At 41.6% G+C, this 21,734-nt stretch overlaps 1 protein-coding gene across 12 annotated transcripts in view; it reads right to left on the reverse strand.

Moving 5' to 3' along the window:
- Positions 1–393: 393 nt before the first annotated feature.
- Positions 394–21,734, reverse strand: part of SLX4IP (SLX4 interacting protein) — a 120,436-nt gene continuing 99,095 nt past the window's right edge. For 6 of the 12 annotated variants that reach the window (XM_084824825.1, XM_084824879.1, XM_084824866.1 and 3 more), the window contains 3 exons: positions 20,981–21,069; positions 3,211–3,320; positions 394–1,324 (listed from right to left, as the gene is read on the reverse strand). In XM_084824825.1, the coding sequence (XP_084680951.1) occupies positions 1,222–1,324; positions 3,211–3,320; positions 20,981–21,069 (302 nt within the window). In that variant the 3' untranslated portion in view covers positions 394–1,221. Of the gene's footprint in view, positions 2,332–3,210; positions 3,321–20,980; positions 21,070–21,734 lie in introns of all 12 variants that reach the window. The other 6 variants (XM_084824842.1, XM_084824858.1, XM_084824807.1 and 3 more) reach the window with 2 other exon arrangements.

Consider the following 21,734-nt stretch of genomic DNA (forward strand, 5'->3'; position numbering starts at 1 on the left):
AAACAACTGGGCAGATAAAGGCCCCATAGCAGATTTATGACAACGTGATGAAGAAATGTGTTTTAATCAGCAACTCTCCAATCTCCAGCGGTGGAAAATTACCAGGAATTCACTGGGATGCCTCTGGAGCAAAGGATTTCAACAGCCATGCATATAGTCCACTATAGTGCTATGGAACCTATGTCCTGTTCAATTTCATTGCCTCTAAGGCAGGGGTGAGCAACTTGTGGCCCTCTAGATGACTTGGCCTACAACTCCCATCAGCCCTAGCCAGCATAGCCAATGTTGAGGGATCATGGGAGTTGTAAGCCAAAACATCTGGAGGGCCACAAGTTGACCACTCCTGCTCTAAGGATCTTAAACCTTTTTAATAACCTTAACAAAGCCACTGGATCAGGAGAATGTTTTATTTAAAAGTTACTTTCAAGTTTTGAGCAAGTTCCTCCAGAAACTGATACAGAGGTTCATTAGATAGGACACCGGCAACAGAGATGGCATAATGTAGTACACGTTTCTTTCTATAGCTTAAAGTTTGGGGATCCATTTTCTGTGGCTTGCTTTTGGGATTGGTTTTTCCCCTAACACACCCACTCCCTCCCCAGTTTTGGATGTCTCTCTGCAGGCTTGGCATATACTGTAGGAGGAGAAAGCATTCAGGGTTATTCTTTGGTGACTGTGGTTGGTTTGGGTTTGTCTGCACGACGGCTGTAGTATTTCTCATAAAAACACGTCTCAGGGGAAGGTTTTTCTTCAAGTAAGCAACTCTTCGTCAGACATGGATCCTGCCAAGCCTCATTTAGAAAACAATGTGGGATTTGGTGGGGACTTCTCCAAAAGATGGCTCTGAACAACCCGCACGGCTGCGTGTCTGGGAACCGAGTGATCCTGCCTCAGAGACACCCTCATGCCTCCTGCTCCCGCATGCTCAGAACAGCATTTGTGCTGTTTCAGTCACCCTTTGACTTTGGTTTGGATGTGGCAGTGCTGACTCACAGAACCACCAAGGGCTCCTGCATAGAAGTCATGTCTAACCACGCCACAAAATGAAGTTTTTGCTGGCTGCTAGCATTGCTTGTCTGTCTCCAATTCACATCATTGTCCCGCTCCGAAACAGGAAGCCCCAAGCTGCTCTCGGCTGTATTTATGCAGTCCTTCGGTTGTGCTGTACGCCTACGTTTTGCTTCAGACTGAGCGCTGGAAGGAGCTTGAAATGCATTCTTCCTACTCCCTGTCTGAACACAGCGAGCCAAGACATACTTCCACGGTGTCCTTGCTGGGCTGAGGTTTGTTCTCATTTGCTTTCGCTGTTTTTGTTCTCTTCACTCTAGTAACAAAGGGCGTGTTTTTTTACTTTAATAATGCAGATCTCGTGACTGCTTCAGTTCACCCTCTCTGCACATTCTAAGAGGCTTCCAAGAGCTCCACTTTGGGAAAATGATACGCCTGCTCAGCATCTTGGCAAACAACCATGCTTGCCCATTATGGATACGATCAAGAAGTAAACCATCTACACTGGGGTAATTGGTGTTCTTTAACTGAGCTGCCTTCCCCAGCGTTCCCCAGATGGTTTTTGGACTTCAACTCCCATCAGCCCCAGCCAGCATGGCTAATGGCCTAGCGCAGTCCAAAAGTGTAGTCCAAAACATCTGGAGAATGAACTGCAGGCGTTCAAGTCTACAAGAAAGAGCGAGATCCTATCCAGATGTTATAACCTACGGAGCATATTGTCTCAAAAGGCTTCCATCCGAAAGAGACAATGGCTTCCGACAAAGCAAGAGGGAGCTCATTTCCACCTTCGTGGGGTGGGCAATTTTGTCAGCACGGTGGCACCCTGGGATACTTAGCCTGCCTGTATTGTATTCCATTTTCATGAACACAGCAGATGCCAAACTACAATGGGTTAACATGTCTCAGTTGATCCCAAATCCAGCAATTTAATATTAGAGATTTATATATTTATTTATTTGATAGCTCAAAAGTGGGCTACAGTAAGTCTCTTCGGGGCACCTTCAGGGATCTTGTTAGGACCATGTGAATATCAGTTCATAGCAGAACCCTCCATTCCTGTTGCATCACAGTTTCTATTATTTATTTAAGGGTTGCTGTTTTTTTTTTTTATAATCCTACCTTGGCACTATAATAGATCGCAAAGCAGCTATTGTATATTGCATAGGGATGTACAAAAGTGACTTACTTTCGTGGATTAGGTTGACAGTGGGGGGGGGGGGAGGCGTTCCGTCCCTCCCCCTGGAATCCTGGCCGGGGGGGGGAGACGCTCCGTTCCTCCCCCCAGAATCCTCGAACGGCTGGCTGTTCTGGCTGAGGAGGGCTCTGGGTAAACAAACAAACAAAAAACCCCCCCCGCGTATGCTAATGGCGGCGGCTACGGCCGCCGCCATTTGCGTTCCTTCTTTTGGGCCACCTTAATCTACGTAAATATTTACATAGACTATGAGGACGAAAATAAAGGGGAACACAAATAGCGTAGCAGGCACTATTTGCGTCCTTTTTTGATTCCCCGTTTTAGCCTACGTAAATCTTTACGTAAGCTAAAACGGTGAATCGAAAGGGGACGCAAATAGCACCCGCTACGCTATTTGCGTTCCCCTTTATTTTCGCCGTCACAGTCTACGTAAATATTTACGTAGATTAAGATGGTAAAAAGAAGGAACGCAAATGGCGGCAGCCGTAGCTGCCGCCATTTGCGTACGTGGTTTTTTTTTTTTTTTTTACCCATCCAGCCGTGATAGGCTACGTAAAGATTTACATAGCCTATCACGTCTTTTTTTTTTTACACAAGGCAAGCCTGGAAATGGCGGTGGCAGCAGCCGGTCGGAAGACCAGCCGCCGCCGCCGGAGCCGCCCGGAAGATCCGCCCCAGGTGAGTCTCGTCCCGGGGGGGATCCGTGGGGGGGCAGCAGGCCGTTCCGCCACGGAGTTCGGGGGGCCGAATGCACTAGCATTCGGCCTCACCGAGATCCGTGGCGGAATTCTCTGACATCCCTAATATTGCAGTCTTCCCCAACCTGGTGCCCTCTGGATGTTTTGGAGGTGTTTGGGACTATACCTTCCAGCATTCCTGGCCACTGGCCATGTTGGCAAGGGCTGATGGGAGTTGTAGTCCAACACAATTGGAAGGCACCAGGTTGGTGAAGGCTGTCCTAAACATATAAGTGAGTGTATGTGTTGCGGGGTGGGGGGAGTGCTTACATCTTTTTCAGGATGTCTTGTTTTTCCTGCTGAGTTAGAGAAGTCTTGCACTTTTCATCTTCAACTGATACTCCAAAATATTCAGATGTCCCAGCAGATTGGTTCTCTTTCTAACCCGAAAGATAAGAAAGGTTATAAATGTACAGTTAACCAAATGCTACAATATACAGGTACTCTTTATTACTTCTTCGACCACTCCAGATGAAGAGAAGCAAATCAGAAGAGAATTGTGTGTAATCCTGTAAAACCCAAGCCGGCCTCCCATGCAATAACTTTCTGCTGTACATTTTTTTCAGCCATTACACTAAACCACAAACAAACAAGGCCAATCAAGTAGATTCCAAGCCATATGAAGAAACTGTTGGCAAATATTCGATGTCTCTGTGGTTCAAACTGTGACAAATGCCAGGAGTCTGTGTAGCAGACAGCAGCAAGCTTTGTCAGTTCTTTTTAAAGAGACTTAACAGTGCGGTGGTCACTACCAGGATATGATTTAATGAATGCACCTCCTCACCTCCAAATGCCCCTGTAAATGTTACCCTCCCACATCCTAGTTATATATTCCTGGCTCTATACTATCCCCCACCCCACCCCGAACGCTTTAAGGTGAACTATCTGAAGTGTAATCTATTTTCTCACTGCCTCTGCTATTGTTGAACAGATCTGAGCATGCCCCAAGGTGATAGCACTGCAGTACACTTTTGGATCTCAAAGCAAAAGTGAAAACAAAACCTCGGGCAACACTTCAACGGATCTAGAAAGAGTGACGTTTCCATACCAAGGACACATTCTAAAAGTTTGTTGATAGATGAAAATCTATTCCCAACGCCCAAGTAACCATGCAGCAAGGTCCACACACCTGGCGTGAGGAGGGTGGACTTGTGTTTCTCAAACAGCAGCTGTGCCACATGGCAAATCGCTTTTGGAACTTATAGGATGCTGGTTTTCACTGACGTGGTCAGTCTGTGCCCAGGTTGTACCACTCCTGACTGCAGGGGAAGAGTGGCTCACATGACTGAACATTACCCCAAACAAAAAAATATTCCCTGCATATAGAAAACTAATATGTTATGGAGAGGGGGTTCTATGCTTGTTTCTCCCTGCCACCAAGTTTTCAGTGTGGAGGGGCATTCAGTAATGTAAGCCCCCACTTTGGATGTGGTACATTCTGACACAGGGTTACCCCCTCAGTGAGAACTAGGCCTTTCAAAAGCAGTTTGCTGTTCAGTCAAAAAACAAATTCTGGTAATATGGGCTAAACTAGGCAGGACATGGGAGGAACATCTGCGTGTCACCCAGTGGTTTTTCTTTTTATGACTTTAATGCAGCTACATGTGGGGGCTTTGAATTTGGTGACAGCCATGTGGAGGGTGGAGAGATGCTTAACGCTTCCCCATGATCCATTTTCCTGATCAAAATGGCTCCCCGATCCCATGCCAGCTGCTTTTCTACCTGAGGAGGGAAAAGACATTGCATCAATTTTCCTTTTCCTCTATGTAAAGAGAAAAGCAGTTTTGGTCAGAAAAAAACAGCCTGCAGGAAAGGGGTTAAATATTTCTCTCCCAGCACTGCTCCAATCAAATTTTGGAGATGCTCCCTCTCACAGCTGCACCACAGTAAACACAAAAAACTCTCAAGAGACATTCCACATGTCTCCCATGTCACATCTCTCTGTCCCTTAGTGACATGAGTAAGTGTCTTGAGAGGATTAGGATCAACCTTCCCCATCCCGGTGCTTTCCACATGTGTTGGACTACAACTTCCATTATCCCCCCAGTCAGCAGGGCAAATGGGAGTGGAGGCTGGAGATGATGGGAGCTGTAGTCTAACACCTCTGGAAAAGCACCAGGTTGGGGAAGCCTGTACTAGATTATCCATAATATAATTTCACCTGCTTTGATGCCAGTTGCTGTGTTACAAAACTATTCCGCTTTAAAATATCTGCCCCATAAAGAAGTGACAGAGAAGGGTTAAAGCTTTTGAAAAATAAAAAAGGAGAAAATGATGTATATGAGAAACACTTCTCAACATGCCCTATAAGTACAGTAGATTTTCCCCTTGGAGCCACACCCTATAAGTGCTATATTTTGAGAACTGAACAATTAGCATAAGGAATATGAGTCATCCTTTGAACGACTCTGTGGGAACCAGAGAGCCTCTTGCTTTTAGGAGGGACGTAAATTGCCTGAGGCAATAACTCCACAACAGAGGAGGAAAAGGATTGTAAGGAAGGGTGGACACTTCATATACCATAAGACCACTATAGTATTAATAATGATACTTGCATTAACAATTTGTTAATTAGGAGACCAGGGAGTGCGGGAGAGGAAGAGAAGGGGAAAAAAAGAAGCTTGTTTTGAGAATACTGTTGTTTATTTCCTGTGGGAATGCCAAGGCTTGTGGAAGAAAAAGAAAAGATTAAATCTGTTCCCATCCTGTTCAGTAATCCCAAATTCTTTCTAGTCAGTAAGAGAAAGAAAAATATTACAGACATGAGAAGGACTGCAGAAGTAGGCATTATACAAATGTTACTATGGCAGAGAAAGGTCCAGAAAAGAAAAACCCAAATGATGAAAGGGTTGGAGCAGATTCTCTATGAGGGAAAGCTTTGCTTTGAGAGAGGGAGGGGGGGAAAAACGTTTCCATTTCATTCACGCCATGCATGTTTTTTTTTAAAACCCAGCACCACAGCTTTCTCCAACCTGGTGACCTCTAGGTGTTTTAGACTTCAATTCCCATTTGCCTCAGTGAGCATGGCCAATGGCAGTGGAGGCTCATGGATCTGATGACAGTGGGTTGGTGAATCTGCTCCAGGTTTCATCGCCTCACTGATATTAGTGCCACCAGCTTCCACTGGCCCATGGTCAGGAATGCTGGAAATTCTAGTTCAAAATGTTTAGAGGTCACCAGGTTGGAGAAGGCTCCAACCTGGTGACAGTGGCTTTAAAAAAATGTGCATGGCATGAATGAAGTGGAAACTTGTATTTTTTTTCTCCCCCTCTCATAATAGTGGAGCTCAGGGCCACTTGACAAAATTGGCTGGCAGGATATCCAGGTCAGACCAGAAGTACTTCTTTGCACAGTGCTTAATAAATTCACGGAATTAACTGCCACAAGATGAAGCAATGACCATTAGCTTAGTTGGCTTTGAAACGGGATTAGACAGATTCATGGAGGACAGCTCTATAAACAGCAATAAGCCGTAACAACTAAATGGAACTGGTTTACAAGCAGTCTCTCTCATCACCAAATGCTGGGGCAAACAATGGAGGAGGGCTATTTTATTCCTTCCCTCTTGTGAGTTTCCCCAGAAGCATCTGGTTGGCCACTGTTGGAAGCAGGATGCTAGACAGTAGATGTTTGCTCTGACCTAGCAGGGTGATTCTTCTGTTTAAAATGCCAAAAATCTACCACCAAACAGTGGCATTACTCTTTGAAAAAGTGATGGGGAAAGGATCAAAACATTAGGCAACATGGACAGCTGGTACCAGTTGCAGCTGGTACAGAATGCGGCGGCTTGCCTGATTACAGGCAGCCGCCGGCAAGATCACATCACCCCAGTGCTGAAGGAGTTGCACTGGTTACCAGTTGTTTTCCAGCCAAATTCAAGGTGTTGGTTTTGACCTTTAAAACCCTATATGGTTCCAGCCCAGCCTATCTTAAGGAGCACCTCCAGCCACACCAGACAATCCGCTTAACAAGATCAGCCTCGGATGGCCTTCTCTCTGTCGCATCAGCCAGGACAGCTAGGCTGGTGAGGATGAGGGAGAGGGCCTTCTCTGTGGTGGCCCCCACTCTGTGGAACTCCCTCCCTAGGGAACTCCGCCATGCCCCCTCTTTAATGAGCTTCCGCCACGCATTAAAAATGTGGTTGTTCAGGCAGGCATTTGGGGTGGGTTAGGGTATTTTTTATGATGTTTTTAATATATAATTTTATTGTTTTAACTGTTTTGTTGTACATCGCCCAGAGTGGCTGGGTGACCAGCCAGATGGGCGATTAATAAAATGAATGAATGAATGAATGAATGAATGAATGGACTCTACACCTTCAGGTGTTCAGTTCCTTCATCTTGCCGCGATAGTCATGGATGACATGGGCCATCAAGAAAGAAAAGAGATGCGTTTCCAGATTATATGTTTATGATGCAAGAAATACGCCATTGGATCCATAGGTCTTTCCTGAAAGAACTACTTTGGTTTTAAACATATTTAACTTGCTTAGTACTCAAACTGCAGCATCCATGATATTGTTGGAAAGATGTTATCCTTTCCTAAATTTGCAGCATGCTTCCCTTAACTTTGGGTGGTGCCCAGGAAGTGACTGTACAAGTGGCATGGGTGCCTATTGGAAAGTGTCCATAACATCACTGACAAGTGATGAGTCCTGCCTCCCCATGCCTGCACCATGCTACATTTCTAACACGAGCACTCAGCCTTCAAAGAAGGGATTCATATGGTGATGTTAACAGTTCAAGATATGCAAAAAAAAAATTAAAAAAAATTGTAAAACAAAGAAATTTTGAATTTGCTAATAAACCAGGAAGATGGTTGGCCTATAAACTTAGAAAGGAAAAAGAAAAGAAAACAATTGTGAAAATAAGGGAAAGTGGATTAGAATTAACTGATAATGTGGCAATTCAGAAACCCTTTTATCAATATTATTCAAATTTGTATAAAGGACAGGATATCTCCCCAGAATTAATGGATAAATATATTCATAAACAAAATTTACCAAAAATTACTAAGGAACAAAAACAAATGATGAATGGCCCAATAACAGTAAATGCAATGGTGGAAGCAATAAAAAAAATTAAATTGGGAAAAATTCCAGGACCAGATGGAATATCAGGATTATATTATAAGAAGTGTGAAGAAGAAATTTTAAAACCATTGAAAAATATGATGAACAATATTTTAGAAAAGGGGGAGATACCGGAAACATGGAGAACAGCATATATAACATTAATACCTAAAGAAGGACAGGATTTAACCTCGACAAAAAACTACAGACCAATCTCATTATTAAACAATGACTGTAAGATATTTGAAGCAATTTTGTCAGAAAGGCTCAAGAAAATATTGCAGGAGTTTGTATATGAGGACCAAAGTGGTTTCTTACCAGGGAGACAGATGAGAGATAATGTAAGAACAGTCTTGAATGTGGTGGAATATTTGGAAAAACACCCAGAAAAACAAGCAGCTCTGATCTTTTTAGATGCAGAGAAAGCATTTGATATTCTCAACTGGAAATTTTTAATTAAGACTTTAGAAGAACTGGACTTTGGAGAAAACTTTATAAAATGGGTGAAATCGGTATATACCGATCAAAAGGCTCAAATAATTATAAATGGGGATTTGACTAAACCTTGTGAGATACAAAGAGGAACAAGACAAGGTTGCCCATTGTCACCGCTATTGTTTATATTGGTTTTAGAACTATTGAACAGAGATACAAGACAAGATGATCGAATTACAGGAATAAAGATTAAAAAGGAGAAATATAAGCTGAGGGCCTTTGCAGATGACCTGGTGTTTATGTTGGAAGAACCTTTAAAGGGAATTGAAATTTTAATGAAAAAATTAAAAGAATTTGGAGCAGTGGCAGGGTTCAAACAGAAAACAAAAATGTTAACAAAGAATATGAATGTTCAAGAAAAAAGAAGTTGATGGATAAGACTGGCTTCCAAAGTGAAAAGAAAGTAAAATATTTGGGAGTCTTCTTGACAAATATGAATTGTATGCTTTTTCAAAATAACTATGTTAAAGTGTGGAATGAAATTAAACAAGACCTATTAAAATGGGAAAAATTACAACTATCACTTTTGGGAAAAATTGCAACTATCAAAATGAATGTATTACCTAGAATGTTATTTTTCAAATGATACCCATTATATTTTCAAATGATACCCATTATTACATCAGATTTACCTTTTAAGCAGTGGCAGAGAGATATAACGAAGTTTATATGGCAAGCAAAAAAACCAAGAGTTAAAATAAAAATTTTACAAGATGCAAAGGAAAGAGGTGGCTTGGGATTACCAGATTTTAAAACTATTTTTCTGCTGCTGTTTGATGTGGATGAAGGAATGGGTGACGTTGAAAAATGGAAGACTTTTAGAACTAGAAGGACATGAATTGAGATATGGGTGGCATGGTTATTTGTGGTATGATGAAACAAAAGTGAATGTAGATTTTAATAATCATTACATAAGAAGGGCTGTATTAAGAATTTGGAATAAATATAAATTAAGGTTCTATCAAAAAAAATTGATATCTTCACAAGAAGCAATGCGTAGAAGAGAATTTGATAGCATGCATAAATGGATAAGATATAATGATTTATTGCAACTGTCCCAAGGGGAATTCAAGGGAAAACTTATTGGAAGAAGGTCATGTATGTCAGTGGTTTTCATATTTGCAAATTAAAGGAAGGTTTAAAATAGATGAGAAAAATGGTGGATTTGAACAAACAGAATCTGAGTTCGAAACAGCACTGTGTACAAATGATGAACATGTTACTGCTAAACTGTATAAATTACTGTTAAGATATGAGACAGGGGATGAAAAAGTGAAAGATTGTACGATAAAATGGGCACAAAATGTTGGTCATAATATATCAATGGAAGAGTGGGAAAGTATGTGGGGAAAAGATTTAAAATTTACTTCATGTACAAGTCTTAAAAGAGAATTTTTATAAGATAATGTATAGATGGTATATGTCACCATTTAAATTGTCTAAAATGTATAAAGGTGTTTCTAGAAAATGTGGGAAATGTGAAGATCAAGAGGGAACGTTTTATCATTTATGGTGGACTTGTAAAAAAGCTAAAACGTTTTGGAAACAAATACAGTCTTAAGCTCAAATAATATTAAGGACTACTATAGAATTAAAGCCAGAAACTTTTTTTATTGGGACTAACAGATAAACACGTGAAAGAGAAGGGGGGAACCCTCTTTCTCTACATGACAACGGCTGCAAGGTTATTGTATGCGCAATAGTGGAAGAATGAAACAATACCAACTGTGAGCGAGTGGATCATGAAAATGATGGAGCTGGCAGAGATGGCAAAACTAGTATAATTAAAGAAGGATCAACAACTAAATTTATGTTAGACTGGAAACCCTTTATAGAATTTGTACAAGAAATAGAGAAAAATGGTATCTATGTATGTGGATTTTGAACTTTGAGATAGTTAATTCTCTTTTTGTTGTTGTTGTTGAAATTAGGAGAGAAATGAGATAATGTCTGTGAACTCAATGTATGATATACAACTAAGATAAGAACTAGAGAATAATAATGAGCATTTGTTGTGTAAGGGGAGCCAACGGTAGATATCTTACAATCTTAAGAGATATTTTAGTGTATGTATATTGTGTGCTTATGTTGTTATTGTGTTGTGTTTTTCTTTTTAAAAAAATAAAAATTATTATATCAAAGAAGGGATTCATATGGGAATTGAAAATGATTAATCTCAAAATTAATCTCCCAGTCAGCTCTAGACAAGGGATTGGTGAATCTGTCAAGCTCGATCTTGTTCAAGTTCTCAGTTCTCCATTGCAAGGCTGTCCTGGTTCTGGGCAAACCTTCTTTCCTGCACAGAAATTTGAATGTATTTTTGTGTGCATTTTTCAAATCTATGCATTTTTTGTACACATGCACCAATGGATGAAATTCTGTTTGTTTGCATTTTTGTGTGCAATTTTCCTTGCACATTTTTCAAATAGCTGAACACATTTTTGTTGACAAAACGCAAACTCAGAAATGTACAGTTTTCCAACCACAAATTACATTTGGATCCACGTTCAGTTACTTGAAATGCATATTGGGTAATTAAATGCGAACCCAACAAATTCCTCACCCATCCCTACTCTAGACTTTGCCTTGAGTCTTTAGCTGGATAGCTGCTGGTATAGCAGAAATTAACAAGATGCATTTCTAGATTTTGAGACTAGTCAGTTTCAGCACCAGTGCAAATCCCTGCCTTTGCAGACTGAACTCTCCCATATGCTTTCTCTCTCACTCCCCCCGCCTGCCCCAATACTTGCTCTGTATTTTAAAGTAAAGCTTGAAATCCTAACATCAATATAAAGAAGGTTTTTCATGGAGGGTAGAGTTTGTACTTCATTAGGCCAGAAGCATTTTGGGGAATCAATATCTGAATAATTGTTCTTTTTTAACAAAGTATTTTGTAGGGTTTTGGGGGGCGGGGGGGGGTTAATGCTTCTGTAAATGTCTGTCACAGGGACAACCTTCTCTTGAGAGCAAAATAGAACTTACAGCCCTAAAAAAATGTTTATAGTTACCACTAACAGCTTGTTAGGCACTAGGCAGCGCATGGAACTGATTTATTCCACAACCATATTTGGGAGGGTTACATGCAGAGGATAAAAGGTGAAAAAAAAAGAAAACAACAACAACTGGGGTTTGGTGAACAAGCAGCAAGCATAAGGTATGGGAAAATGAATTGGAAGCAAATTGTGTTGAATAGGCAGGATCTACCTGTTCAACACAATTTCCTTCCAGTTAATTTTACCTGGTACGTAAACAGCATGATATATGTAAAGGGGACCTTGCTATACTTCACCAATTACTTCTTTAAAAATGCCTGAATTTGGACAGCTGACAGGTGTTGAATATCCAAATAGAAAAATGATAGTCATCAGGCAATGGGTGACAACATGGGAACAAATGTTTGTTACCTTTACATAGTGTAAAACATAAATGGCTACACAGTGTTACTGAAGCGATGCATTTTTTTACTTGCCAGCAACTGTTCAGCATAGAATGATAGAATGCATCTTTCAAGGTGAGCAGAGGTACTGAAAAACAACAACCCCTCCCCCCCAACCTGTTTTCACTGTTTTCCAAAATAAATCTAGTCATGACAAAATCTAGTCATGGTTCAATGACTAGATAATAAATTACCTGTTTTGACTTCACTAAGATATAAAGTGTACCTTTTGTCCTCTCAAAGAAAAGGGATTGGTGGCTATATGCAAACAAATGCCGCATTTATGTGCTTTGAGACATATGCAATACACACTTTATATGATTACTCCAAGGTGAAGTTGTTAATTGATGTTAATTACTTCTGATTGCATATGATGTCACATGACTATAGATTGTGGATTCAGAGGGAATATTTGCAAAGAATGGATCTATTGTTCACTGATAATACAAAAGGGGGTAAAGGGCAGTCTTTTTTTTTTTTTTTTTAAGTCAAGACAATATTCCCTTAATGACATGCAAAGGAAATTCGAGCCATAAACTGTCACTGGAGTTTAGGTTTTTCTCGTTGTTATGCTCTTATGCTTTTCTAACTGTCCCCTGAAAACAGACATTTCCTTATTTGCAAGAAGGTATGGAGACATTAGGGAGAAACTGAAGGCAAAATCCTCTTATTCCCAGCTTAGGGAGCAGTGCTATGCATGTTTAGACAGAGAAAAGGCCTACAACTCCCAGCACTCCGCAGCCAGCCTGGGTGGGGGTGTTCTGGGAGTTGCAGACCTTTTCTCTGTCTAAACATGCATAGGACTGCGCCCTTAGTAATTTTAAAAGCCCCTTTCATTGTTTGGGGAAGACCAACACTGACCAAAGCACTTTGTGGACATGTGAAGCGCAAGTGCAACATCAATGCACAAGGCATTTGCAGGGGAGAGCTGGCAGCCAGGAAAGGGGTGTTCCGCTTTTCCCCTATGTGCTAGCAAGCTCCAAGACTGGAATATGCCCAGATTTGGTGTGTGAGCATGTGAACAGTAGAAGTGGGGGAATCAATGAGGACTCCCCCTTCTAATTCTCCCTTGCAAATACCACCTACATCACCATTACCAGCACATTATCTACAGTGAAATAACGTGCAGTTCCAGTCTGAAAGTTCACTGAGAGTTGCTAAACCTTTCCTGTCTCCAAAGTGACCATTATAAGTCGTGTCTGCAACTCTTGTACTGTGCTGATTTTCACAAAACCACAAGACGTCCTTTACGGCCACATGCTAGTTCTCACTAAATGGATGGTCCACCCTGCCTCCTCTGCTCTTGGGAGAAAAGTTACAAGTATTTAAGAACTTGAGGTACATAGCTGAAAAACTGCTGCTGGAAATAAACATCCTTAATTTTATCAGGGTAATTCAAAAATAGCAAGAGAAGTGGCTGTTCGTTGGTCTAATTATGGTAGCATGCACAATAACTGCAGATGACTTCAAAGGTCAAAAGTACATATCCTTGAACTTGCCATTTATAGGTAAATTAGCTCTGCTCAGAAGCCAGTATCAACTGGCCTTAGATAAGCATTGCAGTCAACCTAGGGGAGCATCTCGACCACGACAAATCCTCTCTTTCATACTCGTATCTCAGCCATCACTCAGGTGGCATGAGGCAGAGGTTCACTGCAGTTGTTTCCCTGAGAAACAAGATTGCACCACTGGGGTAGTTAAGTAACTAGGTTGAAAATGGCTGTTCAAGAGGTGAGTTTAGTTTTAATGATGTAGGGGCACAGTTTCAAGTAAAGGATTAAGGCCTTTAATTTTGATTTAAGATTATATAATTGAGGATATTTTTTGTGTAAGCGATTTTTGCTTGCTTATTCATTTCGGATCATTTATTTATGTTTCGTTATTGAGCCTTAAGGGATTGTTCTTTACTTAGTTTTAGAATGCCGTTTATATTGGACAGGGGAAAGGTTTTATTTTTAATATTTATGTCTGTAGGATTTTAATTATTGAAAGATCGAATTGGAATCTTTAAATTATAAATAATTTGGCTATCCTTTTCCATGGTTTTGTTGACAAAAATCCTGAGAGTGTCTCAAGTTTTATGAGCTCAGCTTGAACAAATATTTCTGCCATAGTTTTATACTATGAATTTATAGTACCCCTAAGAAAGAGTAACTGTTTGATACATGTTGATTTTAAATAAATAATATTTGTGCTGTGCCAAAAATTCTGATTCTTCCATTTTCGGCATTTCGTGGGGGTGGGGACGGAATGAAAACTCTGGCAAAAGAGGCTAGGAGGAGTGAGAATCTTTAATAACTTTCTCCTTGGGGAGGAGGACAGGGTTTCAGTTTTCCTTTTTAAGTGTAGGTGGTGGCTGAGGGGTCTTCTTTCTATTTTTTTTAAAGCACCTGCCCTTGCAGGAGCCCAGGAATCCTCTGCAGCCCAGAAGCTCTTTCTGAACTCCCAGGACCTCACCCTCTCCAACAGGCATTCAGCAAAGGCTCCAGGGCTGCAGAAGCTGCTTTGCAAAACACGAGCAATCAGGGATTTAGAGCTTTAGAAGAATATTACACTTCCTTGCAGCAACACAGAGCAAGCAAGATACGTATTTTTCTAAAGCTCCCAAAGTCCCATTTGTTCTTTGCAAAGAAGCTTTTTGCAAAGAAGCTTCTGCAAGCCGGGAGTTCTTCCTGAATGCCAGTTGGAGAGGTCCAGGTCGTGTGGCCTCGTGGGAGTTCAAGAAGTGCTGCTGGGCAGGAGAAGCCTCTCGTGCTGGCGGAGTTTTTCAAGAATAAATAAATAAATAATAGGAAGGTCCTTCAGCCATCTCCCAAACTTAAAAAGGTATGTGGAATATCCCTATACCCCATTCCAAGGAGGAAATTCTCCAAAATTTCCCCCTCCCCAAGAAAGAGGTAGAAAAAACAAGACCTCTTTTGCAGAGACTGAAAAATTCCTGAAAATAGGGAGCAGGATTCGGCACAGCACTAATAACTTTTCCCCCTGTGAATCTGAAGGTTTCATTCCTCTCCCCACACCTCCCCAGCATGTGGCAGTGGGTCAATCTAGCTATCACAGGCCCAGCCACATCAGCTGTCCACATCACTTCCTTATTTACATATAATGTGGGAAGGAGGATGTAATTTTTTGTAACGAAAGGGGAACATGTGTGAAGGGAGCTGATCCCTCCTCCAGCTTGCTTCCCTTCAACCCACTGTTTCAGGCAATTTTCCACCACAGCCTGGCTCATAAGTAAGTGAATTGGGAGGAAAATGTCTGAAGTGGCAGGGCTTAAAGGGAGGTAAGATGGGAGGGGGCTCAGCTCCCTTCATCCTCACTCCCCCTTTGATGTAAAAATTATATCCCTCTTCCCATTTTATACATGAATGGGGTAGAATCATGATTAAACAAATATGGCTACCCCATCACATCTACTTTAGCCTGAAAGCATAGGGCAGAGTACGTGCTCACTTAATCTCTAAACCTAACCTTCTCCTTTTAGAGAAGAATGGGATAAGACACCCTTCTCCATGTCCTCCAGAAGTGTTGGACAGGTTGGGATGATGGAAGTTGCAGTCCAACACATCTGGAGGGCACCAGCTTGGGGAAGACTGTGATAAAGAATGAGCGATAGCACTGAACCAGAGGAATTAAGAATATCTCCAGAATCAACCCCCCCAAATTTGGTATCTTTATGCTAGATTGAATGGTATTCGACCTAAGAACATATCCTTTATTAATGGCCTGGTTCGCACATAATGAGAACCCATGGGTTGTTTAAACAATGAGTTGTCAGGCACAAATGGGAATAAGTGAGCACGTTGCCCCCAGTGTGCTCTTCGCTTTTGCTTTCAATTAACCTACAATCACCTCATTTGTAGGTTGTTAGCATGATGTCTAAACCCAGATACTCTGGGTTGTTTAGGGGTTAAACAACTCAGAGTTAATCCAAAAACAAATTTCTCACCTCAGTCAATTCATGGGTTAAATAACATACAATTTGGCATTACATGTGAACTAGGTCAAATGTCTCTTGAAAGTAGAACAATAGCTTGTTTATAATACCATCCAGACTGGATATGTGATGAAAGCTTTGGTTGGGAAAGCAATAACAGGTCAGCAATATGTATGAATGTACTTCTAGAATGCAGAGGCTCTGTTAATATTCTTTGTGCAAATGCATATTTAATTAACATCTTGGAAGAAAAAGAACCTGACTCATGCCTACACTTCAATGTACATTGATGGGGCTATATAAACAAACAGACATTAGTCATACAAGTTGCAATATAGGACCACTTCTAAAAAAAAAAATTAAAACAATCTTGATTTGAATTATCCTTTTTTTCTCCTCCAAGTGTGTTTGATTCACTGCGGAATCATTTCTGGTAAGCTTGGAATCATAGCTATGCAACATAATTTTCAATATGCAAAAAAAAAAAAGTAACCAATGACTGGAAAGCAAAATAGAGATCAGATTTTACAGCACAGATTATAAAGCGGCGATAATGAAAGGACTTGGCAGGGCGGGGGAGTTACATTATTACAGCAAACCTAAACGGACACGCTCCTTGTTTCAAGCTACAGTTAACACTGGATCAGACACTAGAAATAAGTAACATAATCTGATTTCACAGGGATTATTTTTCCCTCTTCGCTATCTTGGCATCTTTGAACAACAAACAGGGACTTTGGTGCTAATTTGAGCAAAGTTAACTTCATGTGGAATCTACTTCTAATCCTTGTAAACCGGGCAACCAAAAGGCACTTTTCTTTGTGGTGGCCCACCCTCCCAGAGCTGTATCAGAACACACCATTGCATAATTATTCCTGCCATAGGAACTGACAACCATCAATCATGGTTACAGACAGAGAAAATGTATCATTACTTTCTCAGAAGTTACTTCCTAACCCAAGTCTGGATGTGGTGCCCCCCAAATGTCTTTGTTTAATTCAGACTTCCACGTTCTCCCAGTCTACCACCATTATTTCAACACTGGACAGAACAGATTTCTCGGGAAAGCTGAAAACATTTACTGCTTCATTTTCAAACCTTGGGGGTCTCAGCTATATTTTTGGTGCACAATTATTTCCAAGGTATTTGTCATCTTTATTTGCGCATCACAGTTTTATACTATATCATTTTATGCATGGTCAGTTTCAACTTCTCCCACAGCTTTGCTATTTGAAGACCCAGTTATTCATTAAGCAAAATGAAGTGGTAAAACTTTTCCTGGACTGTACCATTACAGGCTGCAAGTGAGGAAGGTGCTTATTTTAATGACTCCCAATGGTAAAACTTCCTGAACAATGAAAAACACCACATCAGGAAGTCAGCTGGTCTGAACCCTTTTCCCCACTACATACTACTTTGGAATGTGCAGAGTTTTTGGTATCTATTTTTGAAAAGGTGGGGAGGGAGTAGCCAAACAAGGAATGCCCATACCTGCAGCCTGAAGTGGTACAGTCCAGGAAAAGCTTTACCATTTGATTTTGCTGAACAGGCTCTATGTCTGGTGTGAGTAGAGAAGACATCTCATAATGGACATTAGTGCAAGGTCAGTATTGTCTAGTAGGAGTGGAAAGCCTAAATAATGGCCTTAGATGCAGACTTCTCTGAGAAATGATTTCCAGCTACCGTTGAGGACAAATAGCTCTCTGTATCATGCACATAAGCATGAGTTCAGCACTCTTATCTGCTGCCTTTCATCACAGAACGGCAATCATCATCAAATATGCCTCCATGCTGGAATGATGTAAAAGCTGCATGAGGATGCTGCAGTAAAGAACAGTGTCTTTGACATCCAAAGTAAGAGAATCCTTACTGCTTGTTTCAGATAACATGGACTGCATCACAGATTCTGGCTTGGTTTTGCCACTTGTTTGTCATACTTTTACCCAAACCTCTGATTTAATGGATAGAACAGCAATGGATTTTGCTATTAACTATGGTAGATCACTCCATAACTGTTATTTCCTATATTTGATGTTGGCATGTCAAAGATGTGATACTGGTGTAAAGAGGCCCTTGGGTTTACCCAGTAGGCCAGGCTGTATAGAGGCTCAAGGCTATGATGGGTCGACAGCAAGACTGAGTTCAATTTGGTTCTATAGCAGGGGAAAAAAAACTTCAGATACTTTTGTCTATATACCCCAACAGCAGAAAGCGAGTTGCTCTTTACAGCCAACATACCCTCTACAGATACGTGATCTTGCCTATCATATACAACAGATGCCCTCTACTATCACTGGCTAGTTAGTGATATTTTCTTCATTTTCTCTTGCGTTTTCTTGTGCTCCGTATTAACCTCCCCTCAATATTCCTAATTTGCCTCCTGTCAGTGTGAGACAACACCTTCCCTTGGGATCAATCTGGTTTCACCTTCCCTAATCTTTAGATAAAGGCAACAAATGCTATTGAGGATAAGGGGTGCCATCTATTTTGAAAGAAGGCAGCTTAAGAGTTCTCTAAAAGAATCCTGCCAGCTTCATGTGCATTTATCTTTAAAAACTATTTTACATTAGGATAAAATGACTGCCCAAAGATGTTCAAACGGGTATGTGGATGTGTGTACATGTGTATTTACAGTGTGAGACTGCTCCAGTTCACTGTATGAAATTATTTAAATCAGCAGACTGCCCAGCAACAGGATGCGCAAAAAAGGCAGATTCTCACAAGCTACAGAATCACAGAAGAGACACGAATTGGAAGTTGAAATAAGGAGGCAAGCGATCTTATTTCAAAACTCCAAGATGAGTGAACTCTTACGCATCCAGTGTGCGAGAAGCTGCACGTGATTTCCCACCCCAGAGTTATGTGCAAAAAACCAGAGCTGCCTTTGTAAGAGGTGGCAGAATCGCAGCTGCGCACTACACCAGGGACGGACTGCTATGAACAACGGATGCAAGGCATTCAGACCTCAACTGCGGGATTAGGACACCACCTGCATTCCTACTCCCTGGAAAATACCTTTGGGAGTTATACTACTACTCCATACTCTGGAAGCACATGTATCTTTCAACAGAAAAATGCCTGCCTGCCCCCGCTGCCCATGAAACGCTTCTCGTGTGAAATCACAAGAGCCGTGGATGGCTCCACCGTCAAAGACAGATCCCAGTCATGGAATGCTGATCTTCCCCTCCCCTGACTTAGTGAGCATTTTTAGGGTACTAAGGAAATCAGTGATTCTAGACTGAAGAACTCATAAGACAACGTACATCCAACATATGCAAGACTCACAAAGCAGAAGTGAATTTTCCTATGAAATATGAAGCTGCCTTATAGTGAATCAGACCACTGGGTAATCTAGGTCGGTCTTCAGCTGGCAACAGCTTTTCAAGGTTCCAGGCAAGGGTCTTTCCCAGCTGTGCTACTGGAGACTTTTAAAATCAGAGCTGACAGGGATTGAACCCAGGCTGCTCAATGATGGTCCATCCCCTGTGTGCTTTAGAGCAGGAGTTCTCAAGCATTTTTTGGAGACTGTGTTAAACGATCCCCACACGTGAATATCTAAATGTCTTAAAGGAAGCAAGAAGGTTGCTGTGCGCTGTAAAACAAACAAGTGAGACAAAGTTTTCGCGACAAGAGCAGGAACAGAGGAGATTGTGTTGGAAGGGTTTGGTCGACAGGGATATTAAAAACCTAATAGGGATGCAAATGCAATCAGTGGATTGCTGGGCCAAAAAAAGAAGAGGGGGGGAAAGGAGGAATCTTGGGAGATGGGAAAACAGAAGAAAACCTGTGAAAATAGGGAAGGAATACAAAGAATGGGAATCAGAAAAGGGGACACAACATCAGAGCTATGAGGCTCATGAAGAGCACAAAACCAGACAAAAGGAAGCAGGGAGAGAGGGAACAAGTTGCACACCCTTTCTTCAGCCACATCCTTCCACAGTCTCCAAGGTGGAGGCATGAGAACCCCTCATGTTCCACCACAATGCAGGCTTTACTGTTGAGTGAAAGGTATTCATGCAGCCCAGATGCTACTAGGCAGTATGTGCAGAAAGTATTAGTAGACAGCAGGCTTTTATTTGACCAGAGCTGGCACTGCACAGAATGAAGCCAAGTCATCGGAGCTGCAGGGAAGCTCTTAGGGCATGCCCAAATGGTCTTTCAGCATTAACAGTCCCTGCATTGCCAGTTTACATGTCATTTAGGGTTCACTAGTCCTCCGATCAGTCCATCCTGATGCAGGCTATTCTGCTACTCCCACGAAAGAAGTGTGGGAACGGTGGAAAAGGTATCCGTGCAAAACTGTTCTCTGAACATAACACTTCCTCCAGTGGCAGGAAGTGGCAGAACCTGTAGACTCTCACTTTAGGCCATCTAACCTAACAGAAGCAGTGATCCATTTGGATCTGGAAATTATGATTGTTTTCAAAGAACTCGCAAGTGGGGGGGAATCTATTTTTCCCCCTAAGGATTCTGCACTGGCTTGCAATGCCGAGTTTCAACAAAATTGCTCAACAAAACTACTCCAGAAGTGCCTTTCGTTGCTGTTGTGCCTGGATTAACTGCTAGGAGAGCCAAGCGGCAATGTCAATTGCCCGATTCATTAAAAGAGATGGTGGCTAGTGTGTAGGCTAGACAGCTTGCTGTTAGCCAGTAGTGGGACAGCTGCAGCCTAGCACACACGCGTGTCCAATCCTAACAAAACTAGTAAAACCAACATTAAAAACACACACCAGAAGCAAACAGATGTTCCAAACTAAAGCATGCATACACTTGCATATTATATTAGTTTATATAATTCAATTTCAAAAATAAGGGTGTGAGGTCCACTTGTTGCACCTTAAGGAACTATCGGATTCACACAAGTGGTCAGGTTCCCAGAAGCTCTCATCGTCGTCTCTGCCTGGGTGTGTGTAGCTTGTGAATTCAAAGAGCAATTTCTGGCTTCAAGTTTTAAACATCTTGGCCCAAGTATTTATGTAACATTTTCCATCCTGAGCACATGCCAAGAATCTATGAATGGCAAAGGCCTATATAAAGCCACCCACGTTTCTAACCAGTGCACAGTAAAATATGGTATTTGTTAATACTGCTTCATACATACCGGTGCCACACTTTCACTGACCCGAGGAAGTGGACTGGACCCAAGTCTTGTGACACAAATCACAAACCGTTCCGGAAATACACGCAACTCTGTGTAAAATAAGAAAGTGGAGAGACATGTGTGTCTTTGGATGTATTCCCCCCCCCCCGATGACAAGTTTAGGGGGCACTCTCTAAACTGCCTGATTATGTTTTCAAACACCCAACATTTTGTTTTTTCAGTCTACACCCACGCTTCCGTCTTCATTCCCCCCTCCTTTGATAGGCAAGAGCACTCTGCCTGCATAAGCCCTAACAAAATATGCTGAAGTCAAGAGCTGGAACTGACAAAACACTAAGGGTTTGCCACATGCAAAAGCACAGGGCAAAACAAACCCAGTGTCCTAGAGCGTAGGAAGCCACTAGACTAGAAACTGTCTCAAGAAAATTCTGCAGAACTGCTCCTTTGTATGCTTGATCATTGTTTAATCCGTACCATAGTACGTAGCATTAAAACTGGACTCGGAGGGGCAAACTAGATGTGATGTTAATTATGTGACTGCAGTTAATGTGGGACATTTTTTTTGGTTATTTATTATTTATTTAGCCGTTACATTTATAGTCTGCCTTTTCCTCCAAGGAGCCAAAGGCGGCATACGTGATCCTCCTCCCCCTCCCCTCTATTTTATGACAACAAGGAGGCCCTCTGGAGTGGAACAACGGTCTTGCATAGGTTCATGGGGTGGGGGAGAATTTTGAGCACTGGAATCTGTTTT

Source organism: Heloderma suspectum, chromosome 1 (assembly GCF_057233095.1).
Source record: "Heloderma suspectum isolate Gila_16-S chromosome 1, 16-S_ref, whole genome shotgun sequence".
Classification (NCBI taxonomy): Eukaryota; Metazoa; Chordata; class Lepidosauria; order Squamata; family Helodermatidae; genus Heloderma; species Heloderma suspectum.